At 33.3% G+C, this 19901-nt stretch overlaps 1 protein-coding gene across 1 annotated transcript in view; it reads right to left on the minus strand.

Moving 5' to 3' along the window:
• The window catches only part of Nav3 (neuron navigator 3), a 342152-nt gene that overhangs the window by 227281 nt on the left and 94970 nt on the right, over nt 1-19901 (minus strand). The window contains exons 2-3 of the mRNA XM_027928253.2: nt 14106-14223; nt 13442-13494 (exon numbers count right to left, since the gene is read on the minus strand). Of these exons, the coding sequence (XP_027784054.2) occupies nt 13442-13494; nt 14106-14223 (171 nt within the window). The remainder of the gene's footprint in view (nt 1-13441; nt 13495-14105; nt 14224-19901) is intronic.

Consider the following 19901-nt stretch of genomic DNA (forward strand, 5'->3'; position numbering starts at 1 on the left):
ATATATTTTGAGCTTAAAAAAGTAATTTCAAAGAATTCACATAACTGCAGAGCCTATGGAAGTCTCACAAGACCCTTTCAATATAAATAATGAGATGGCATGCAGATAATAAATGTCATTACTTAGAAGATTCAGTGAAATTGTACATGGAAAGCATACAGCATGATACACTGCCTATAGAACAAAATGACTCAAGAAACAAGAAATGAATTATGATTATGTATGTCATTAATACTAATAGTTAGTGGCTATGGTATAAAAGCCCACCTCTTTTGCTTTAGGCCTTATGTCAACCTGCCTAAGAACTGTACATGTTGCATTAACCCTGCTAACCCATATTTTTAATCCAGAGATTCTTAATCTTTGTTGTACATAAGAATAAATAGCATAACTTTAAAATCCACAGATGCCCAATTTATATTCCTATCAGTTCAAACAAAATGCCAATATATAGGAGCCAGTTTCACTTCCTGGGTGATTTCAACTCCCCAGAAATCTTGGAAACTACAGCATTAATCTATGCTCTTCAAAATAACTGTATATATTTTCAGTGTACTCCCATGTTGATGCAGGAATCCCACTGCTAAGACCTAGCAATGCATTGTCTTTGGTTATTTGTGTCATGGTATAACATAAGTTATGCATTTTATACTTTATTCTCATGATATTAAATATATATAAACAAACATATATGTGTGTATATATTTATATATAAAAGGATATACATACATATATACATACAAAGAGAGATATTTATGTAATTTTTAAAAGTGTACAGCAGTAGTACAAAGAAATTTATTCTGAGTTCTGTAGGCACCACATTCTTCATTTGGCTCAGGTAATAGTCACATTGTAGCTTATGAACAGTCACTCCAAAACTCTTGCTTGTCTACTGTTAAGTTAAGCATAATTTTTTTTGTCCTGTCTTCTATTTGTGACTTTCCTTTTTTTTTTCTTTTTCTTTTTTGGAATGGAACACCTACTTTCCCTCTCTGTTTCATGTTAAATTTAATTATAATTAGGTAACTATGAAAACCCTGATATAATGAAAATAGAATAAAGCATCACTAATTCTAGATTCAGTCAGTATTTTCAGAAGTATCAAAATATATTGCCCTTTAAGGCTTTTAGAGTTTATTCAAATAGTTATTGTTATTGTGAAACCTTAAACAAAAGTAGAGCTTTATTAAAGTAAATGTGAAAATGGACTACTGTCTAGGTTTTTTTTTTTTTTTGGTTGAAGAAATTAAACAGAGTCAACAGAAGTTGGTACATACTTTTAGATCTGAATAGTTACTATTTGTATAATTAATGTCAGCATGTTGGAGTCCCTTCACTTAATTTTATGTTCTAATCAAACCACTTATTTATTTACTGAACATTTATTACACTTACATTATGCTCAAAGTAGAGCCACTATCCTTAAATATTCTAGAGAGCATTGACTTATTTCCAATAGTTTCAATTACTCCCATGAAAAATGGGAGCCCATTTTTCAAATCAGAAATTTCGCTTATTGTCTAATATCATAATTGTACATTACCATGATTTTTATGAACATAATAAATAAAAGCATTTTTAATTGCTTAATCACAAATGGATTTCAAGTTGAGTTAAAGAAGGTCTCACATTTTCTTTCTTCACTTATGAAAACTTAAGACAGTGATCAATATATTTATACCTTCATTTTTTTTAAACCTGAGGGTTAACATGTATACTTGACATAAACACAGAATATATTTTATAAGTATTTGTATTTATTCATTTCAGTGTTAAGTAAGCTATTCCTAAATAAGAACAATTCTATTAACATCAACCTTAGATTTTGTGATTAAGTCTAAACTATGGCAGAACACTTAATATTGAATGACTAATTCATTCAGCAAATATTGATTGCTGATTATGGGCAGAGTTCTGCTGGCTGGTGAAGGGATATAAAAATGAATTACAAGGTCTCAGTCATTGTAAGTTTATAAAGCAGCTGAAGACACAAAATAGATTTATAACTCACCATAGCACCAAGCATCATATGATAAATCTCAATGAAGAATTATAAACAACATTGTATGGCATTTAAGAGAATGAAGCTATCTATTTTCACTATAGATCTGGAGAAAGCTTCACAGACATGTCATTTAGACTTGATAGATAAGTCAGATTTGGATAATGTTAGACATCCATGAGAGGGAGGAGCTAGGTCCTGCCAACCAGAGCAACCATAAGGAAAAATGATTGCAGAGATGCTGAAGAATAAATCATGGCAACCCTCGCCTTTTGCAGTTTGCTTACAGAGGTGACTTTGACTTGGAATTTTAAAGACTGTGCTGCTCCTTAGACTCAAAAAGTGCTTCCATACAAAAGGTTAAGTAATCATAAACCAAGTTGCAATATCACACCTTGAAGACTCATTTCTCTACAGGAGAAATGCATCCTAATTAGGATTTCTTTCAAGTCCTGGAGAGAGTTGTCCTGAATCATACAGACACCATCTAGAAGATCAAAAACCTATTGTAACCTCAGCTGTCTCTGGAACGTGAATTTTTTTGTGACTTGTGCTATTTTTTAATTATCCTTACTTCTTATTTTTCATGATAAATTTGTAATAAATCCAATTTAATGTGATGAATGTTGTGATCAGAGAAACACAGACTCCTAGAGGATGAGGGAGAGCCTACTCCTGGTCAGAGGCCAAGAAGGCTAGGAAAGAAGAGTAACTTAGACTCATCTAAAATCGCTATAAAGATCTCTTCCTCTAACCTGGACTTACCTACACCAATTCAAATGGAAAAAGTGTTGATCTAACAACTAAATCATCATGCAGGAGGACACACAGAGCCCATGATCTTAACATGCAGGTTTTGCTGATAAAAAGGAAGCCCAACTTGTACATTTAGGAAGGGCTCACCAAAAAGAGGTGCTATGAGGTAAACCCAGGAAGGAGCTAAATGTGAACACAGCTTGGTTGAGAAACATCATAGGTCAGAATAGCCAGAAATTAAAAGTCGAACCTCACCTAACTCTTTCTCAACTTTCAACCGCTTATCAAATCTGAAAGTATTCTGAAGGTTAGTAGCCTTCATATTGGTTTGGTGAAACTGCATGGGAAGGGAGATAAAGCCAGAAGAGGCTCCAGGGTTAGGAATCTTGAAATCTGAAGAAAGCTGGTGGTGGGAGATGAGGCCAAAGAGACAAGTGGGGCTCACTGAGGAGCATCATCCAAGCCCCATGCTTGGTCTGGGTTTGATCTTAAAGCTCAGAGGTCTAATGGGATCTAACGGGAAAAAATGATCAGTACTGCATTGGAAATAAAAATTTTTATATGACCACACAGGATACAGATTTATTGATAAATGATAATAAAGGCTCCACAAATTGATTTTTACTCATACTATCCTGCAATGCACTCTAATTTTTTTAAATTCTATTTTAATTGATTTTAATAAGTCAATAATAACACTCTAACCTCACAAAACACACAATACATAGCATGATAAAGCTGCAGTTTGAAAAAAATAAAGAAAAGAATGTAGCATGTCAAGAATGGAGAAAAGCAAAGTTGTTTGGAAGTTACCTCTCAGTTCCCTTCAGCCTCACCCAAAATCCTAGCACAGGAAACTTGTTTATATAGAATTTTAAGCAAGCATTCTATTAACTCTAAACGCAAAAACCTTTTAACTTTCACTCTAGTCAAGTTAGTATTAGATTTTGCATTCACCAGAGGTTTACAGTCATAGCATGGCATTTATCAATGTGCAAAATTAGTAAATAGTAGAGCCAGAATTCAAACCCAAACCTGTCAGTCTGCAATGAACTTGCTCTTCTTACCACACCATTCTTGTTACCTCTGTAATTTAAACATTCCGATTGAACTACTCATATCCCCTGGCTTAAACTCTCTACCACTTGAGAGGTGGTTAGGACCCAGTGCCAGGCATAAAATAGGTGCTTAATAAATACTTGCTAATTGTAAGGATGGATTTGTGTAGTCTGAAGGTAAAGCTAGAAAGAGAGTGCAAAGTCTACTTTTTCCACACATTTCATAAGTTTTCAAGATTCTTCCAGATTATTTTTAACTAGGCAGTGCATTTTTATATCTTTGTCGATTACAGGATGATTGGTGTAGCTACATGCCAAAGAATGCTGACAGTTACCAAATGCCAGAAAAGACAGGGAAAGGATTTCCCCTATAGCCTCTGAAGGAAGCACAGCCCTGATGACACATGGATTTTGGTCTGGTGATCCAGAATTTAGACTTCTGGCCTTCAGATCTGTGAAAGATTAAATATCTGTTGTTTTAAGCCATCAAGTTGGTGATAATTTGTTGCAGCAGCCACAAGGAAGTAATACAATTTTCTACCAGTAAAGCACTAGATATAAAAACGTTGGCAAACCAGGGTGGGCTGAGATTCCTTGTGAGTATGCACATTTCCAGGACTCATTGTCTGGGGTTGTGTGTTGTTAATTCTTCTGAGAGAAGATGAAGCTGAAGCTTGCTCAGGTGACCCATGCGGCTGAACTGGGAAGCCTCGCATGCCCCCCATTCCCACCTCAAATTTGTTTGTGTCGCCCAACAGGGAGAGGGGAGGAAATGGTGATTTCCTTGGCTCTTGTTTTCTTTTTATCTTATTTTTTAACTGGTCTGTGACTTGACAAACAGAGTAAGCATTATAGTACAATTATTTGTATTTGTTAGGCATTATAGTACAATTATTAAAAGTTTTGAAGTCAAACAAATCAGTTTTGCATCCTGGTACTGTAATGCACACATTGTAAGAAACTGAGAGATGTTTGCTATCCCAAAGCCTCAGCTTCCTCAACTGTGATATGGAAAATCTTCAGTTCACAACCTTGAAACACTCAGTGAAGATTAAAGAGCTTAGTTCCATACTAGATATATATGTTCCTGTGTATCTATGTGTGTATACATATAGATATCTCCATGTGTTCACACACACATCCATACTGGAAATGGATAAGGGCTTAGAGTTTATTTAATAATATATAACATTACAAGTATGAAAAAAGCACTTTGTGAACACATATACATTATAACAGAAGTGTGTGTGGGGGGGTACAGATATGAAAAATTCATAAGGATTTCATCAGATAAAATTTATTTTTTTCTCAAAATCATACTATGGGTTTTAACTAACTTGTTAAAGAATAATGAAAGTTAAATATTAATATTAGTTGTCAATTATAGATAACATCAAACTTTATAATTAGCTGAAATTGTAAGTATAAAGTATTATAAGTGTAATGTTATAAAAATTTTATCAGTATTCTTTGACCTGAAAATATGCTCTGCAGGTTTTTATTAAGTTCCTGTTTTTCAGTTTGTTGCAGAAAACAAGAAACTTACTGCTTTATTATTAACCAGTTACACAACTTTTCTAGATTTAAATAATATTTATTTATACATGGCTAAATTTCTATAGCAATAAATTTTCCAAGTGGATGATTTCACCATAGCATCTATAAATATAAATATTATTCCTCTCACATAACCACACCCTCTCCCAACCTCATCAGAGTTTACATTCCTGACACAAGTGGAAGAAGCAAGTGTGGTCTTAAAGAAGAAAGTTTATTTATATCACAAGGTTGGGGGTAGGGGAGGAAGCAGGAGAGGGAACCAAAACATTAAAGGAAAACACTCTACCAAAATCCTAGCAAGTGATTTTGTGAAACTTGACAAATTGATTCCAAAGTTTACACACAGAGGTAAAAGAATTAATGGAACACAAAACAAGATGCACTACACTGGGGGGGGCTGATACTACCTGATTTTAGGGCTTATTATAAAGCAACAGAAACAAGGCAGAAGAATGGACAGATAGATCAATGGATCAGAAAAGAGAGCCAGAAACAGACCCCCGTAAGTATATTCAACTGATGCTTCACAAAGAAGCAAAGGCAATACAATGGAGCAAAGATAACATTTTTAACAAGTGGTGCTAAATAACTAGACCACCATATACCATTTAAAAATATAGACACAGACCTTTCTCAAAATATTAATTAAAAATGGATCATAAGTCTAAATATAAAGCACAAAAACATAAAATGTCTGTGAGATGACACACGAGGGAAATCTAAATCACGTTGGCTTTTAAGATACAACACGAAAGCCATATCGGAGAAATTAATAATAAGCCAGACTTCATCTAAACTAAAAAAACTAAAGCTCTGTGAAAAGACAATGTTTAGGAAATAAGCCACAGAATGGGGAAAAAATGTTTTCAAAAGATCTGCTATCCAAAATATGTAAAGAACTCTGAAAATGCAACAAGGAGAAAACAGAGTGATTAAAAACTGGAGCCAAAGACCCGAAGAAATGCCTCCCTGAAGAAGATATACTAATGACGAATAAGCACATGAAAAGATGTTCCATATAATGTGTCATCAGGAAATTTCAAATTAAAACCATTGTACATGTATTAGAAAGACCAAAATCCAGAACTATTACAACACCCAGTGCTGACCAGAATGTGTAGAATGAGAGAACTCTTGTTCATTGCTGATGGAAATGCAAAATTGTATAGTCGTATGAAAGATAGTTTTGTGGTTTCTTAATACACTAAACAAACATTTACATTCAATCCAGCAATTGCATTCCTTCAGATTAAACAAAGAAGTTAAAAGCTTACGTTCATACAAAAATCTGCACATGGATGTTAATATCAACTTTCTTCAGAACTACTAAGACTTGGAATTAACTAAGAAGTCCTTTAGATGGTGAAAAGATAAGTAATCTGTGGTACATTAAGACAGTGAATTAGTATTCAGCACTGAAACAAAATGAGCTTTCAAGCTATGAAAAAAACAAGGAGGGATATTAAAGGCATATTACTAAGTGAAAGATTCTAATCTGAAAAGGCCACATACTATATGACTCTAAATATCTATCACTCTAAAAAGGACAAAACTATAGAGAGAGTAACTGGGAAGGATGAATAGCTAGAGCACACAGGATTTTTAAATTGATGAAACTATTCTGAATTATATTATAATGGTGGATGCATGTCGATACATGTGGAGAGCATTGACAGAGAATGGAGAGCAGTGTCTGAGATTGGGGTCTCTGATGACCTAACGGCTGTGGCAAGCCTAGTGGCTGGGAATGTTTCTGTGTCAATGAGTAGAAAGTATTTTTTAGCATTTTACGTGAAAAAAAGATAAAAATGTAATCAATATTCAAATATGTAGTAAAAATTTTAATTATATTTTACAATGGTTACATATATGTACTTAAAACCTTATAAATTTTCCCAACAAAATTTTAAAAATTACATCAGTCTCCAAAAAAAAAGAAATGAAAAAACTGGAACCCAAACCAAATTAAATTATTTAATTCCAATTTCTATCGAAACTATTAATGACAGAAACCAATTCAAATAGACATACATTCTTGCATGAATACTTAAACTATTTATTTTATAACATAAAGTTAATGCAACAAAGAACTGCTGTGTTTTAAACTATTATTTAATTTCTAAGTGGCAGACCAAATAATTCTTACACACAGTAAGACAATTTCTATGCTATACATTTTTTTGTAAATTAAACAAAACATTTTTAGCAAAATAACTTTCTAAACTTACAATGAAAGCAGTTTTAAAATCTGTAAAGATGGCAAACTCTAATATGTTATAAAATAAAATATTGAAGAGAAAATCATGAACTTTGGTATTTTTTAAAACCAACATAGCAGATTAGAATGTCAATGGGCTGTGCTATTCATTCCAGTTTCATCACTGCAGAAATGAGCAGAGGCCCTAATAAGCATTGCTGAATTCCTTGTCCTGGGTCACAAAGTCATAATTAGAACTCCAGTGACCATTGTCCTTTCAACACAGTATACTGCTCCTCAAGACCTCCATAGAATTTCAGTTACTTCATTTGAACTTTATACAGAGCAATTTCTAGGGACACAGTTTTAAAAATCATCAGGGGAATATTCTTACAAATTAAATTATTGGTCTCTAAAACTAGTAGTTTTATGCATTCTTCCGAATTTTGAGCCTCTGTGAAAATAATGAAATTGTTAAGGAAACTGCAAAGTAGTAATTTTCATTTAAAATTCCTTTAGAGTTATTACACTTGTAGCAAAACACTAGTCTTTATGAGGTATTCTTTTTCTAGCCACGGAACTGCTTAAAAAATGGCAGGGGATCACGTGAATGGACTAACCTTGGCAGTATTCTATTCCTGTGAGTCATAAGGCCAGAATCCTTCAGTGTGCCATTTATAAGATTTTATTAAACTTCTAAGAGCATTCCAATTTTTATCTCATCCCTGTGTGGTTAAAAACCTCATCTTCTTTTCTTTCCTAAAATAATCCTTTGAAGGAGCAAGAATTACAAGCAGTGGCTGGTAAGAGTGTGAAGGAAAAAATACTGATAAAAGTATGGGACACTTACTATCAAGAAGAGTTTCACCTTCCACATAATCCTAACTATAGAAATGGAATAAAGATGTCTGTAAAACCTGTAACAGTATTTATTCTGAAGCCATAATCCTGTGGTACACAAAATGAGACAGGGAGGGAAGACTGGAATGTACTTTTCTCTCTTCTAGGAATGAAAAGAGTATGATGAATGGCTGTTCCAAAGATCCTCACAATCAGCAAATTTCATACAATAACATATATCACATGATCAAAAATAAGGTGGAAGGTCATGGCTGATAAACACTTGGGCTACTAGGGTGAAGACAAAGGAAGAGCAAGCTGTGAGCCAGTGCCTTTGCTAGATCCTTAGTTGTGCGGTTTAATCTAAGTCTTTGCAACCATTTCACACAACCATTTCATTTCACACAATCGAATGTCCTAATTCCCCTGCACATTTGTATGGGTCCTTAAATATAATGGTCTATTTTAAAATAAATAAAAACTTGTTTTCAAAACAACCTTTCTCTTACATGTCTAACATTTTTGTCTAAGAATCTTACACTTGTGCCTCTGCATTTCAAATAAATGTTGGGCATTTTTTTCTCTATTTTTAATCTGCAGGCCATTCCAGACATTCCTGGTATTAATAGTTTACTAATTTATTTCCTCATCTAAGTGCATCAAAGTTATGGCATGCAGCATATATTTTGAATCCTGATACCACCCACCTAGAAATTACTCAACAGGTGTCATCTGTATTAGCAGCTTCATCTTCAAATAAGGGTAAATATAGCGTTTGATAAGCTCCTACAAAGTAAGTGCTATTTTTTTTTAAAATAACAGCACTGAGTTTGTAGGAGTTTATCATTAGAAAAAAAATAATAACCATGACTTTGACACTGGGATTCATTGAATAAAAATAATACTAATAATAAGTTGGTAAAAATTCATATTTTTCTTAAATATGTGACTTTTATATCATATTATTTGAAAGAGTAAGATATATGTATATATGTGTAAATTTATTTAATATTAGGTACTATATATAATAATATACTTGTTGAATTTTCTTTATTATAATGACACCATTAGAGAAACACATAAAGCATACATTAGTAGTATCTATTCTGAAGTCATTACACATTGATTTTAACTCCTTCAATTTCTGTTTAATCTATTTCAAATACCCACATCTTAACCTAATCATATTCCCTTATGACACATCACAAAGGAATATGTCTCCCCATTCTTTCCTGATAGTGGATCTCCTATGTGGACTTTGAAATTTCCTCCTCCATGATTTCCTTTAGGATTTCACATCATCACTTATCACCCCACTCCCCTGGACCCAATCTGCCTGTTTACTGCTTTCTTCTTGCTTCCTTCCTTCCTTATAAAAAACTACCCTCAACACAGCCTTTCTCTTGAACTATATATAATTTTTCTTCTCTTCAACAGGGCACTCCTAGAAAAATTATTTATAACTCTATAGATATCTGAATCTCTTATTTACTTGTTAACACACTATCACTCTACAGAAAGATCATCACATTCTCACATTCACATCACCCGTGCCTGTACAATTACCAATACTAACTTTCTCATTCCAGCATACCAAGTATATGGCTAGGTAGGATTTGACAGCATCTGTCATGTTTAGCTCATCTCACTTCTTTCTACCTCTCTGGGCTAGTGCAAGTACCATAGCTGCAACTGTTGTATTTACTCGAAGGATTAACAACACATGTCTGTGATACACTTGCTTAATGATGGTCTCACATTCTTTTGGCTCTTTCTCCCTCCTGATTCCTACATATCTGTCTGCCACATAAATGTTGCTATCCTCATTATAAGACCCTTAGCTTTTTTCACTGTTGACTTCACACAGACTTCCTGCAAGGTCTCATCCTTGCCCATGGCTTTAACTATTAACTATGTACTCAGTAGAGTTCAACCAAAGCTTTTCTCTGACATTTAGAAACATATGTCTAATTGCCTAAAATCACCTCCTACTTACTCTCCATGTCAAAATATTAATGTATCATCTTCCTCCCTTCATATTTTAGGCTGTTTTCTCCAACAACAATACTGACCTTACTTAATAGTAATTACTTACTCATTTATACCACAACATTTGGGGGCCTTTTAAAACTCCCTGTTTAAAAACAAGTGGATGATCCTCCACATCCCTTTGGCAGAAAATTCCCAGAAAGAATAGGGTGATTTAAAAATATATATTTTATCAAATGATGCCACAGCCCAGCTTCAAAAATCTTCCAGGTTACTCAACTAAGTTAGAACACCATGCAAACTCCTTATTTGGGCCCAACATCATCATGCTTTCATCCTCCCCTTCAAACAGCTCTGACTATACTCAAACCACAGGGCATCTATCTGCCTGCATCTGGAACACACTAAGTTCACTCTCTGCTCAGTCTTTTTCTTGCCTGTGCAACTGTAGTACTGTTATTATCTAGACTGCACCTCTGATCTTCATATGTAGTTCTTTCAAGTGTCCCTATACCTAGTACTTTAGGTGCTGGATAAACTTTAGCTAAGTGTGATTTAGTTAACTGTTAGGAGAATTCATTAATGTAATATACATTCATGCCTCACAAGAAAACATATTAATCCAAGATTAAAATGATTCATTAAATATCATCAAGTTTGAAACTTAAAGACAATCTATGACTACCAAATACAGTGACTTAGTTTTACCTTACTTTTTGTTATTAAACACAAAGAGCAATCAATGTCACAAAAAGAAGAAGATATGATAAAAGTAGGTGTATGAACAAGGACAGAACTCATTGTTACTAATGCAGAACCTCCTGATGTTGTGCAATAAAAGTCGACATCCTGTTTGGAGTAGAAATGAAATTCATAAGCCTAGTCATGCTACCATAATTCTCTTTACTTTCTTGTCTCCCTCACAGTGGAGCAATTCCATTCATTAATAACATAGTACCACTGCAAATTCTGAAGAACAGAAGAAAAAAATACTTCAATCAAAAAGTTGCATTTGTTTCTTTTATATTCTGAACCAACACACTGTGGCTATGCCAATTTCAGATTCAAAATTCAAACATAAGAAGAAAAGGAAGATTCGAGTCATTCTTATTCAAAATTTAATGTGATTCTGACTAATAATTTTTGTCTGGGGAAAAAAAAACACTTTTTTCATAGCATTTGCAATATCTCAGACTTTGGTCTTTCTTTTTCTATTTCTTTTTTAAGTTTGACTATTAAGATAGGATGCATCCTAGAAATTACATGGTATGTTAGAGCTAACAAGGAGTAAAAAAATATAAAAATTTCACAAAGTCTTATACGAATGAAAATACTTTCACATATTTGTTGAATCTCTAGCTATAGATGCTTCAGACAAATATCTAAGGATTATATCTATAATCACCAGCTTTTGAGTCTGATTTTTTTTCTGTCATAGAGTACAAACTTACTCAATTATTGGATTCTCTGTATTCAGAATCAAATGGGAATGACAGCAGAGTAGGTAAGAGTCACTAGATTTAAATATCTTGTAGTATGGAACTCGTCTTTTGGTTTGAATATTAAAAGCAAAACCAATGAATGTTAGGATTAAAAAACAATATATGATTTTCTGGGACTATAGAGCTTTTCAATATAAAGCCCTAAAAATATTTTAACAGGTGTCAATCAATGCATGTGCTCTTTATAAAGTTTATGGCAATGCTACTCTGCATTTTATTCAGCTTAATTAATAATAATGTTAATATACATATTTTATTACCACATTCTAATTAAAGCTTATTTTGCAGATGAGAAAGTCAAGGTTCAAAGAGGTTACATGTTTTTCCAACATAACATAGCTATGAGTTAGTAGGGTCTGAATATATTCTATCTCGGCTTGCTCTCAGTAAAACTTTAGAAAACAACTTCAATTAATTTTCAGAGTTATGTTTGTGACCAGAGTAATCGGATCAGGAAATTTCCTTAAAACTGAAATATTTTATTGAGAACCTTTCTTTTATAGTGATGGTTTCATAACAGCGAGAGAGATTTCATGACATCTTTATAGGTCTTTGGAGTGCTTCTTTGAGAGAAAGAGACAAGCTAATTACTCATTCCTTAAAAATAAATCCCTTTTATTATTTTGGATTTCAGTTTTCTGACATTAAGTAATGCAGGTCAGCAGATTTTAAAAGTTCACAAGTTTTTTTTTTTCATTCTTCCAAGTATCTGACAATTAAGAATTTATTAAGTTCATTCTAAGTGTCTATTCTGTGCTAAAAAGAAGCCTCATCTTGTGGAGTGTGGCTATCATTCATGATTATATCTACATGATAAAACTTCACTTAAGGCATTTGTGTTTTAGGTTGTCCTATAAAATTAAGTTGTGGCTATTTAATTATAAAAGTGATTTTTATCCCAGCAGTTTATCAGTCTATGATTTTATTATAAAACTTGTAACTTTACTAGGTGGTGAAAATAAGAGATAGCTAGGGGAGAGACAGACCTTCAGTTTGAGGGCTTTCTGGAACATGCTGTGAATCACATTTCAAAACCAGTCACTGCTCAGCAAACTTACAACAGCAATGGCTTCAGAAATATTTTGGATAGTGTCAAACAGCCCATGTGCTTCATTGGATTTCTTTATGAACAAAATAAATACTATTCATATATTTTTAAAATGCACATGGCAAATACTGTTCTCACAAATAGTTGTTGAGATAAAAAGGTAACACTTAAAACTGAAATTTAAAACCATAAAGAACAGAGACCAGAATTAAATTATCCAGAACATCAGAATGACAAAAGTCAAGGATCTAAAAACACCTGGAAATATGTCATACAGGATTCCGAGTTATTTAATTGTACTCATGTTATCATATGCATAAACTGTATCCATAGAAATCCAGAGACTCTCATGCATATGACAGAGTGTGATCAAATGGTTTCTTCAACAAGCAGGAGGGCATGCCAAGAAATTTCTAACCCATTTACAAATGTAGTTAATTCTGAAAATGATGATAAGCATTATATATTGAGAATAAATATGATTCTTACCATCTGAGACTGACTTCTAGGACATCCATTGATATCTTCAACTTTTTCATTTGCTAAAGCCAAGAAATAAAATGAAAGAGAGAAAAAAGGACAACATGCTTAAGCAATGAAGTAAAACAGAAAAAAAAAGAGATTTAAAAAGAAATAAGCAAAAATGTTGCTGCTAAATTTACTCGATCTCCCAAGCCAAGTACAATAGGACACACTTGTTAGCAGCCACCAATTCCACATGCACAAATCAAGGGGGAAAAAAAAAATGAGTGAGAAGGAAGTTGCTGCTAATTCTTTCACTTGTGCCAAATGACTGCTGACATGAAACCTTTCACAATTGTCCCTGCTGGATCAAGATACAGTTTCAAGGAATCTCAGAGTGTATGAGTTGCTCCCGCTAAAGAAATGCACACATGGGAGACATATGGCTTAATGAAGCATTCATTTCTGACAATTCCGTGTATGTAAAGATACAATTCTAGCTATTGAAAAGTATGGCCAAACCGTCCTTCTCAAACATCCTCACATAAACATGTTTAATTAAATCAGGGGAGAGCCACATTCATCTCCAAGACACATGGAACAATTTGCTATGCATTCTACTTAAACTTTAATTTACCAAAGGGGTTGAGAGCAGAGACTCTCATGCTTCCTCTCAGAGGGCAGGTCTTACCAATGATCTGGATGATTTCTGCTAGCAGTACTCCATCTGCGATGTCCTGTTGCAAATCCTTGATCAGCCGCTTGTGGCCTGATTTTGCTAGGTAGTGGTTGGCCCAGTCAGTGTAAATCTGATGAACAGAGGGAGGGAAGAAGTGAGATGGGAGAGGGAAAAGAGAGACAATAAAAATTCTTAAGACAAATGTTGGATCCAAAGGGAAGCTATTCTGGATCACATTCCAGTTTAAGAAGTCATAGCTCAAAAGGAAATAGTTGTAAAATAATTTTGAAACAGTTCTTTCCCCCACTTATCTCTTGTTTCAAAGGAGGATGATTCACGCTTTCAAAATCAGGGACTAGTCACTTGTGACAGAGCAAAACTCCCCTTCCTGGATGACTACCGAGGAAACTTCTATAGCAGATCAGTTTGGGTTCCTCTCTCTCTCTCTCTCTCTCTCTCTCTCTCTCTCTCTCTCTCTCTCTCTCTCTCTCTCTCTCTCTCTCTCCCCCCTTCTCCTATCCTTTTGAAAATAATCCTGCCTGTCAATGTAAAAGGAAGCCACCTGGACTGATTTACACAGGAACTTTATAAAGTTTTGTGTTTTTCTCTGAGACTTTATTGAATTTGTCATATGAGATACTGTATGTGACAATATTTTGGCATCGTTTTATAAAATAATTACAAATGCCTTCCTGTCTAAGATACTTTGTTTGGACTGTCATCTCTCATTTAAGCCTCTTGAAATGTGTTTATATTAGAGAACATAGGCAGCCAATGTAGTTATAATACATAAATTACAATATAGAACTGAGAAGCAGATTGCAAGCCACAAGGCTGGCAATTTGACATAGATTGGAGGTGACTCTTCAGCAACAGATCAGAATATAAGGAAAAGCTGAAACTGTTCAAACATTTCACAAAAATAATTGTTACTAATTTTTACCTATTAATGCAATATAATGATAACATAACCATAGAAGAAAGAAATAAGCATGAAGATATTTCAATTTCATGCATGGCTCATATGGATATTTTAGTTTAGTACAAGGCAGACCAGGATGTGATGTAACAAAAATGAAAAATCTGAAGTGAGAATGGAAGAGGGAAAATAAATAAAAAATATACACATAAAATGTTAATAGAAGCACTGGAATTAGATCTGGGAACATAATGGAACCCGACCATGAAAAGTGAAGGTAAGGGATTCTCCACAGAGAGTATAAAATATGGAAAGGCAGAGGGGCAAAAGAATGTAAGACAGACCATAAACTCTGTGACTTTATGCTTAAAGCTAAGACAAATTGTACTGAAAAGATGAGTTGTCATATTCATGAACAAGGAGTGCCAAGCAAATTATGCAAACTATTTTTTTAAATTTATAATAGATAATTTTGCAAGAAATAAATAACTCAGATGTATAGAACTTAAAAGTGAAAGTTTTCCTACAACTTGAAGCCCCTGTCCACTTGTGAATAATTTGGCAAAAAGAGTTCTAGAATTGGTATGTCTACACCATAACTTACCATCCTACAGCACAGTATGTGAACATACACCCAGATCACCCCCTTCCCCCACACACAATGGAATTTTTAACTAGATATGACTCAAATTGTACATATAGTATCATCTTGCAATTTCAATTTTTTATGTAATAATATTTTGATGGTTCTTCTAAATCCCATTCACATATATTGATTTCACTATTTTTGATATTACGTGATACATTAAACAATCTCCTGCTGAAAAACATCTAATTTGTTTAAATATGCCTTTATTACATATAAGTTGTAAGAGACAGCCATACATATCTGTATCTATCCAATCTATCATATATATGTTTGTATGTATATATACACATGTGTGGATATATATACACGTGTGTGTATTGTATTTTTATAAGACCAAAACCTAGAATTGGGATTGTGAAATTTTTAAAAAAATAGATCCTAGGTAAAAGCATCCTAAAATTACAACAGAAAAAAGAAAGTATTTGCTTTAGAAAACAGAGTGTCTTCTAATGCATATCTAGGAATGGCTAAATTTCCAGAAAGATGTGAATAACTGGATGCACCCATTTACATGATAATATATAGGACATATCCATGATCTCTAAATTGAATACATTAAAGTGTAAATAAAATTTCTTGTGTGATTGTCTCCCAAATTAGAACATAAACTCATGGTTTACAGTTAAATGTTCTTTATTTGGTGGTCATTTTCCTTAACTAAGACTATGTTATATTTGTATGGTTGTATAGTGCTGTGTGTGTATGTGTGTGTCTGTGTGTCTGTGTGTGTGTGTGTGTGTGTGTGTGTAAGGTTTTATATTGTTCAGAACTTCAAATATTCTTTTGATGATGTGCATCTACACATCATTAAAGAGAGAGAATTCTTTGCCTTTCTACTATAAACTTTGGGTTCAGTCAAACTTCATTCGTGCCAGTTTCTCCATAGGCAGGAGCCACAAGTGCCATGGCTTAATGTTAAAAGAAGCATAAAGATGAGCAGAATGAATTGGGGAGTCAGATGGAGCTGGCTCTGAAGCCCATCAGACCATTTACTACTGCTGGGACCTCAGGCAAGTTATTTAGCCTTTATAACCTTTGATTTCTCATCTCTATTTCAGGATGATAATAATACATTACATCATTATGTGAGGAGTAAATAAGACAGTGCCTGTAAAGCATATGTCACAGGGTTAATCCTAAGAAGAAATCACTGCCATCATTTCCAGCATCTTGGCATTTAGCTTTATTTTGCTATGATACCTTTCCAACAGATACTTGTGAAAGTTTTTGTTTCACAGTGTATAAATAATTAGAAGACTGGCAATAGACTGAGGAAATTGGGGTTTTTGTTTGTTTGTTTGATTTTGTTTTCTTCTGGAACTACTCTTATCTCTGACTCCTTTTATCTTCCAGTTCACAGGGGGCACAGATCTGTCGGGCCATCTGAACTCAGGAGAATCTATGTATGTCTGAGGCGGCCATGTTCTCATCCAGTCCTGGAACGTCTCTATTGAGACACCACCTCTACATTGCATGAATTTTGTTTAATGAAGGCATTCAATTATGGAAAAAATACTTATTTAAATAACACAGAGTGGAATTCATTGATAATATAAACAAGAATACTTTCATTCTCTAAGTGTATGTCAATGGTTACTTAGCCTTTATCCAAATATCTCCTAAAACAGGTAGAAAACAGATGGAAAGACAGCTAGTTGGCTTGAAAATCTTATAAGGGAAGCTTCTGATTTAATGCAAAAATCACTTTTTACTTCTTCCAGGATTTCTTCCAATCCCAAGCTTAAAGGCTTTAACTTGTCCAGTATCTCTTAATAGACTATAATTCTAACTTTGGTGGCAATGAGAGAAATCAATGACTAAGTAAATTAATTGAAAGAAAATTTCTACTTAAAAAGTCTCATACACTTTTAAAATTTAATTATTTTTAATAAACACATGTATCTTCTAGAAGTAAAAGAAACTTGCCATTGTTCAATGAAATCAGAGAAAAGGGAAACTAGTGTCATTAAAGGGGATGTTATAATCTAGAAGTAAAATATGAAATGATTACAAAGCAACACATAAACATGCTCTTTCTTTTAAAATATTACATACATACATACATACTCATATTTATATTTTGCTTTCTTCTTAGATTTTATGTATGTAAGATAAATAAAAGAGTGGACAAAGTGGAGTACATATTTTTTTTTAAAGAGAGAGAGAGAATTTTTTAATATTTATTTTTTCAATTTTCAGTGGACACAACATCTTTATTTTTATGTGGTGCTGAGGATCGAACCCAGCACTGGGGGTATGCCAGGCGAGCATGCTACCACTTGAGCCACATCCCCAGCCCAGTGGAGTATATCCTTAAGGAGACAGTATTAAAGCATAGTAAACCTGGTATATTAATGTATTTAAAATTCATTAGTAAAATTTCTGTAGTGCTCTGATAAAATAGAGTATAAACAACCTTGTCAACTTTATTTAGAATCAGTTGTTCACATGAATACAAAATAATAGTGAAATTATGTTCTGTTTGGGGGTTTGAACTAAAAAGTTGTCCTTGGTTAATTAACACACACATACACAAAAAAAATCATGAGTATTTAACCTCTTACCTTCAGTTGAATGAATTATAAAGAGTGTGATCATATATTTTGTAAAATTATGCTATGAAATAATTATGAATTTTAAATAAAGAATGGGTATCATTGGAAATAATATTAAATTAATCACCACTCAATGTTCTATATTTTCTGTAAGTGGGTCATTTGGGATTTTATTTATCTGTGTTTTGATCAAAGGTCAAATATCTAAAGCAATTTTCTTCAAATATTTTGATTAAATGTAATGTTATAAACATGAATTTCGTCTCAATAATAGTATATATATCAGAAAAATTAAGAGAATTAATGAAATTACATTTACTAAAGGGCTACTTAGAAATTTTAGTACAACTGTATATATGATACTTCATTTATACTAATTAAAAATAACAAAATAATAAAAATCAAAGGTACTACAGCATATTTTACATATTATTCAATATGAATTTTAGGGCCTATTAGACAATGGCATGCATTCTTTAGGGGAACATTCATTATCACTAAATGTCAGTGCCATTTAATACCCCAGTGGATACTGACTAAACATCTGTTTTCATTCAATGTCAGTTTCCTCATCTATTAAATGGCAATGATATTCTTATCTCTAAGTGGGATTATTGTGAGGATTGAATGAATTCAAACTTAGGAATCGGGCCTTTAACTTGATATACATTTGTTAAATGTTAAAATATTATTACTAGTCCATTGCTTTAATTTGAAATATATGTACATTAATTTTAATGAGAAGTTTAATTTTAATGTGAGCCATTACCATTGTTGAATCCTTAAACTTAGCTATCTCTCCAAATATAATGAACCTAACTAATCAAGAAAAATTGCTGCAAGTAGTAATGACTTCTGAGCATAGTTCTGTGCCCTTACAATATTGATTTTACAAAGCTCACTTTTCATATAAAATGAGATGGCAAACAGAAGATGATAACATACAGCACCATATTGCTTTTGTGCAGTGAAACTCACTGCAAAACAAAGCAGAAGGTAGACTTTGATTCTCCATAGAGTCCTAAATATCAGTTGGTGATGATTTATTTTTTACTACTGATGATGTAACATACAGCCTTTATCACAGCAAACAGCTCCTAAATGTTTTAAGAATTATTTAGTATTTGATGAGCATTTTATGAGTAACCTACCACTCAAGTCATATAAAAATAATTACAATCATTTGTTATTCCATACATGACTCTGAGGTGCATGTTTCAATGTGATACAATGATTTCATTTTTAAAAAAAAAATTTTGAAAATTTGTTCTTTGGAGGTATATATGACATAGAGTATATTTTGACATATTATACATACATGGGGTATACCTGATTCTAATTAGGATCCCATTCTTATGGTTGTACTGGCATCAAAACAGACATAAAGACAAATGGAACAAAATGGAAGACACAGAAATGAACCCAAAGGCACCATAAGCATACATTGGAGAAAAGATAGCCTCTTCAACAAATGGTGCTGTTGAAGAAACCAGGAAAGCCAGATATAGAAGAATGAAATTTAACACTTATCTCTCACACAGCACAAAACTCAACTGTAAGTAGATCAAGGACCTAGGCCTTAGACCAGAGACCCTGTGCCTACTAGAAGAAAATATAGGCACTGTTGGGAGTCAACCCGGCTCCAAAGACTAACTTCCCCATCTCCCGAGAAGAGCTATCCAATG

This window comes from Marmota flaviventris, chromosome 3, assembly GCF_047511675.1.
Source record: "Marmota flaviventris isolate mMarFla1 chromosome 3, mMarFla1.hap1, whole genome shotgun sequence".
In the NCBI taxonomy this organism is placed as follows: domain Eukaryota; kingdom Metazoa; phylum Chordata; class Mammalia; order Rodentia; family Sciuridae; genus Marmota; species Marmota flaviventris.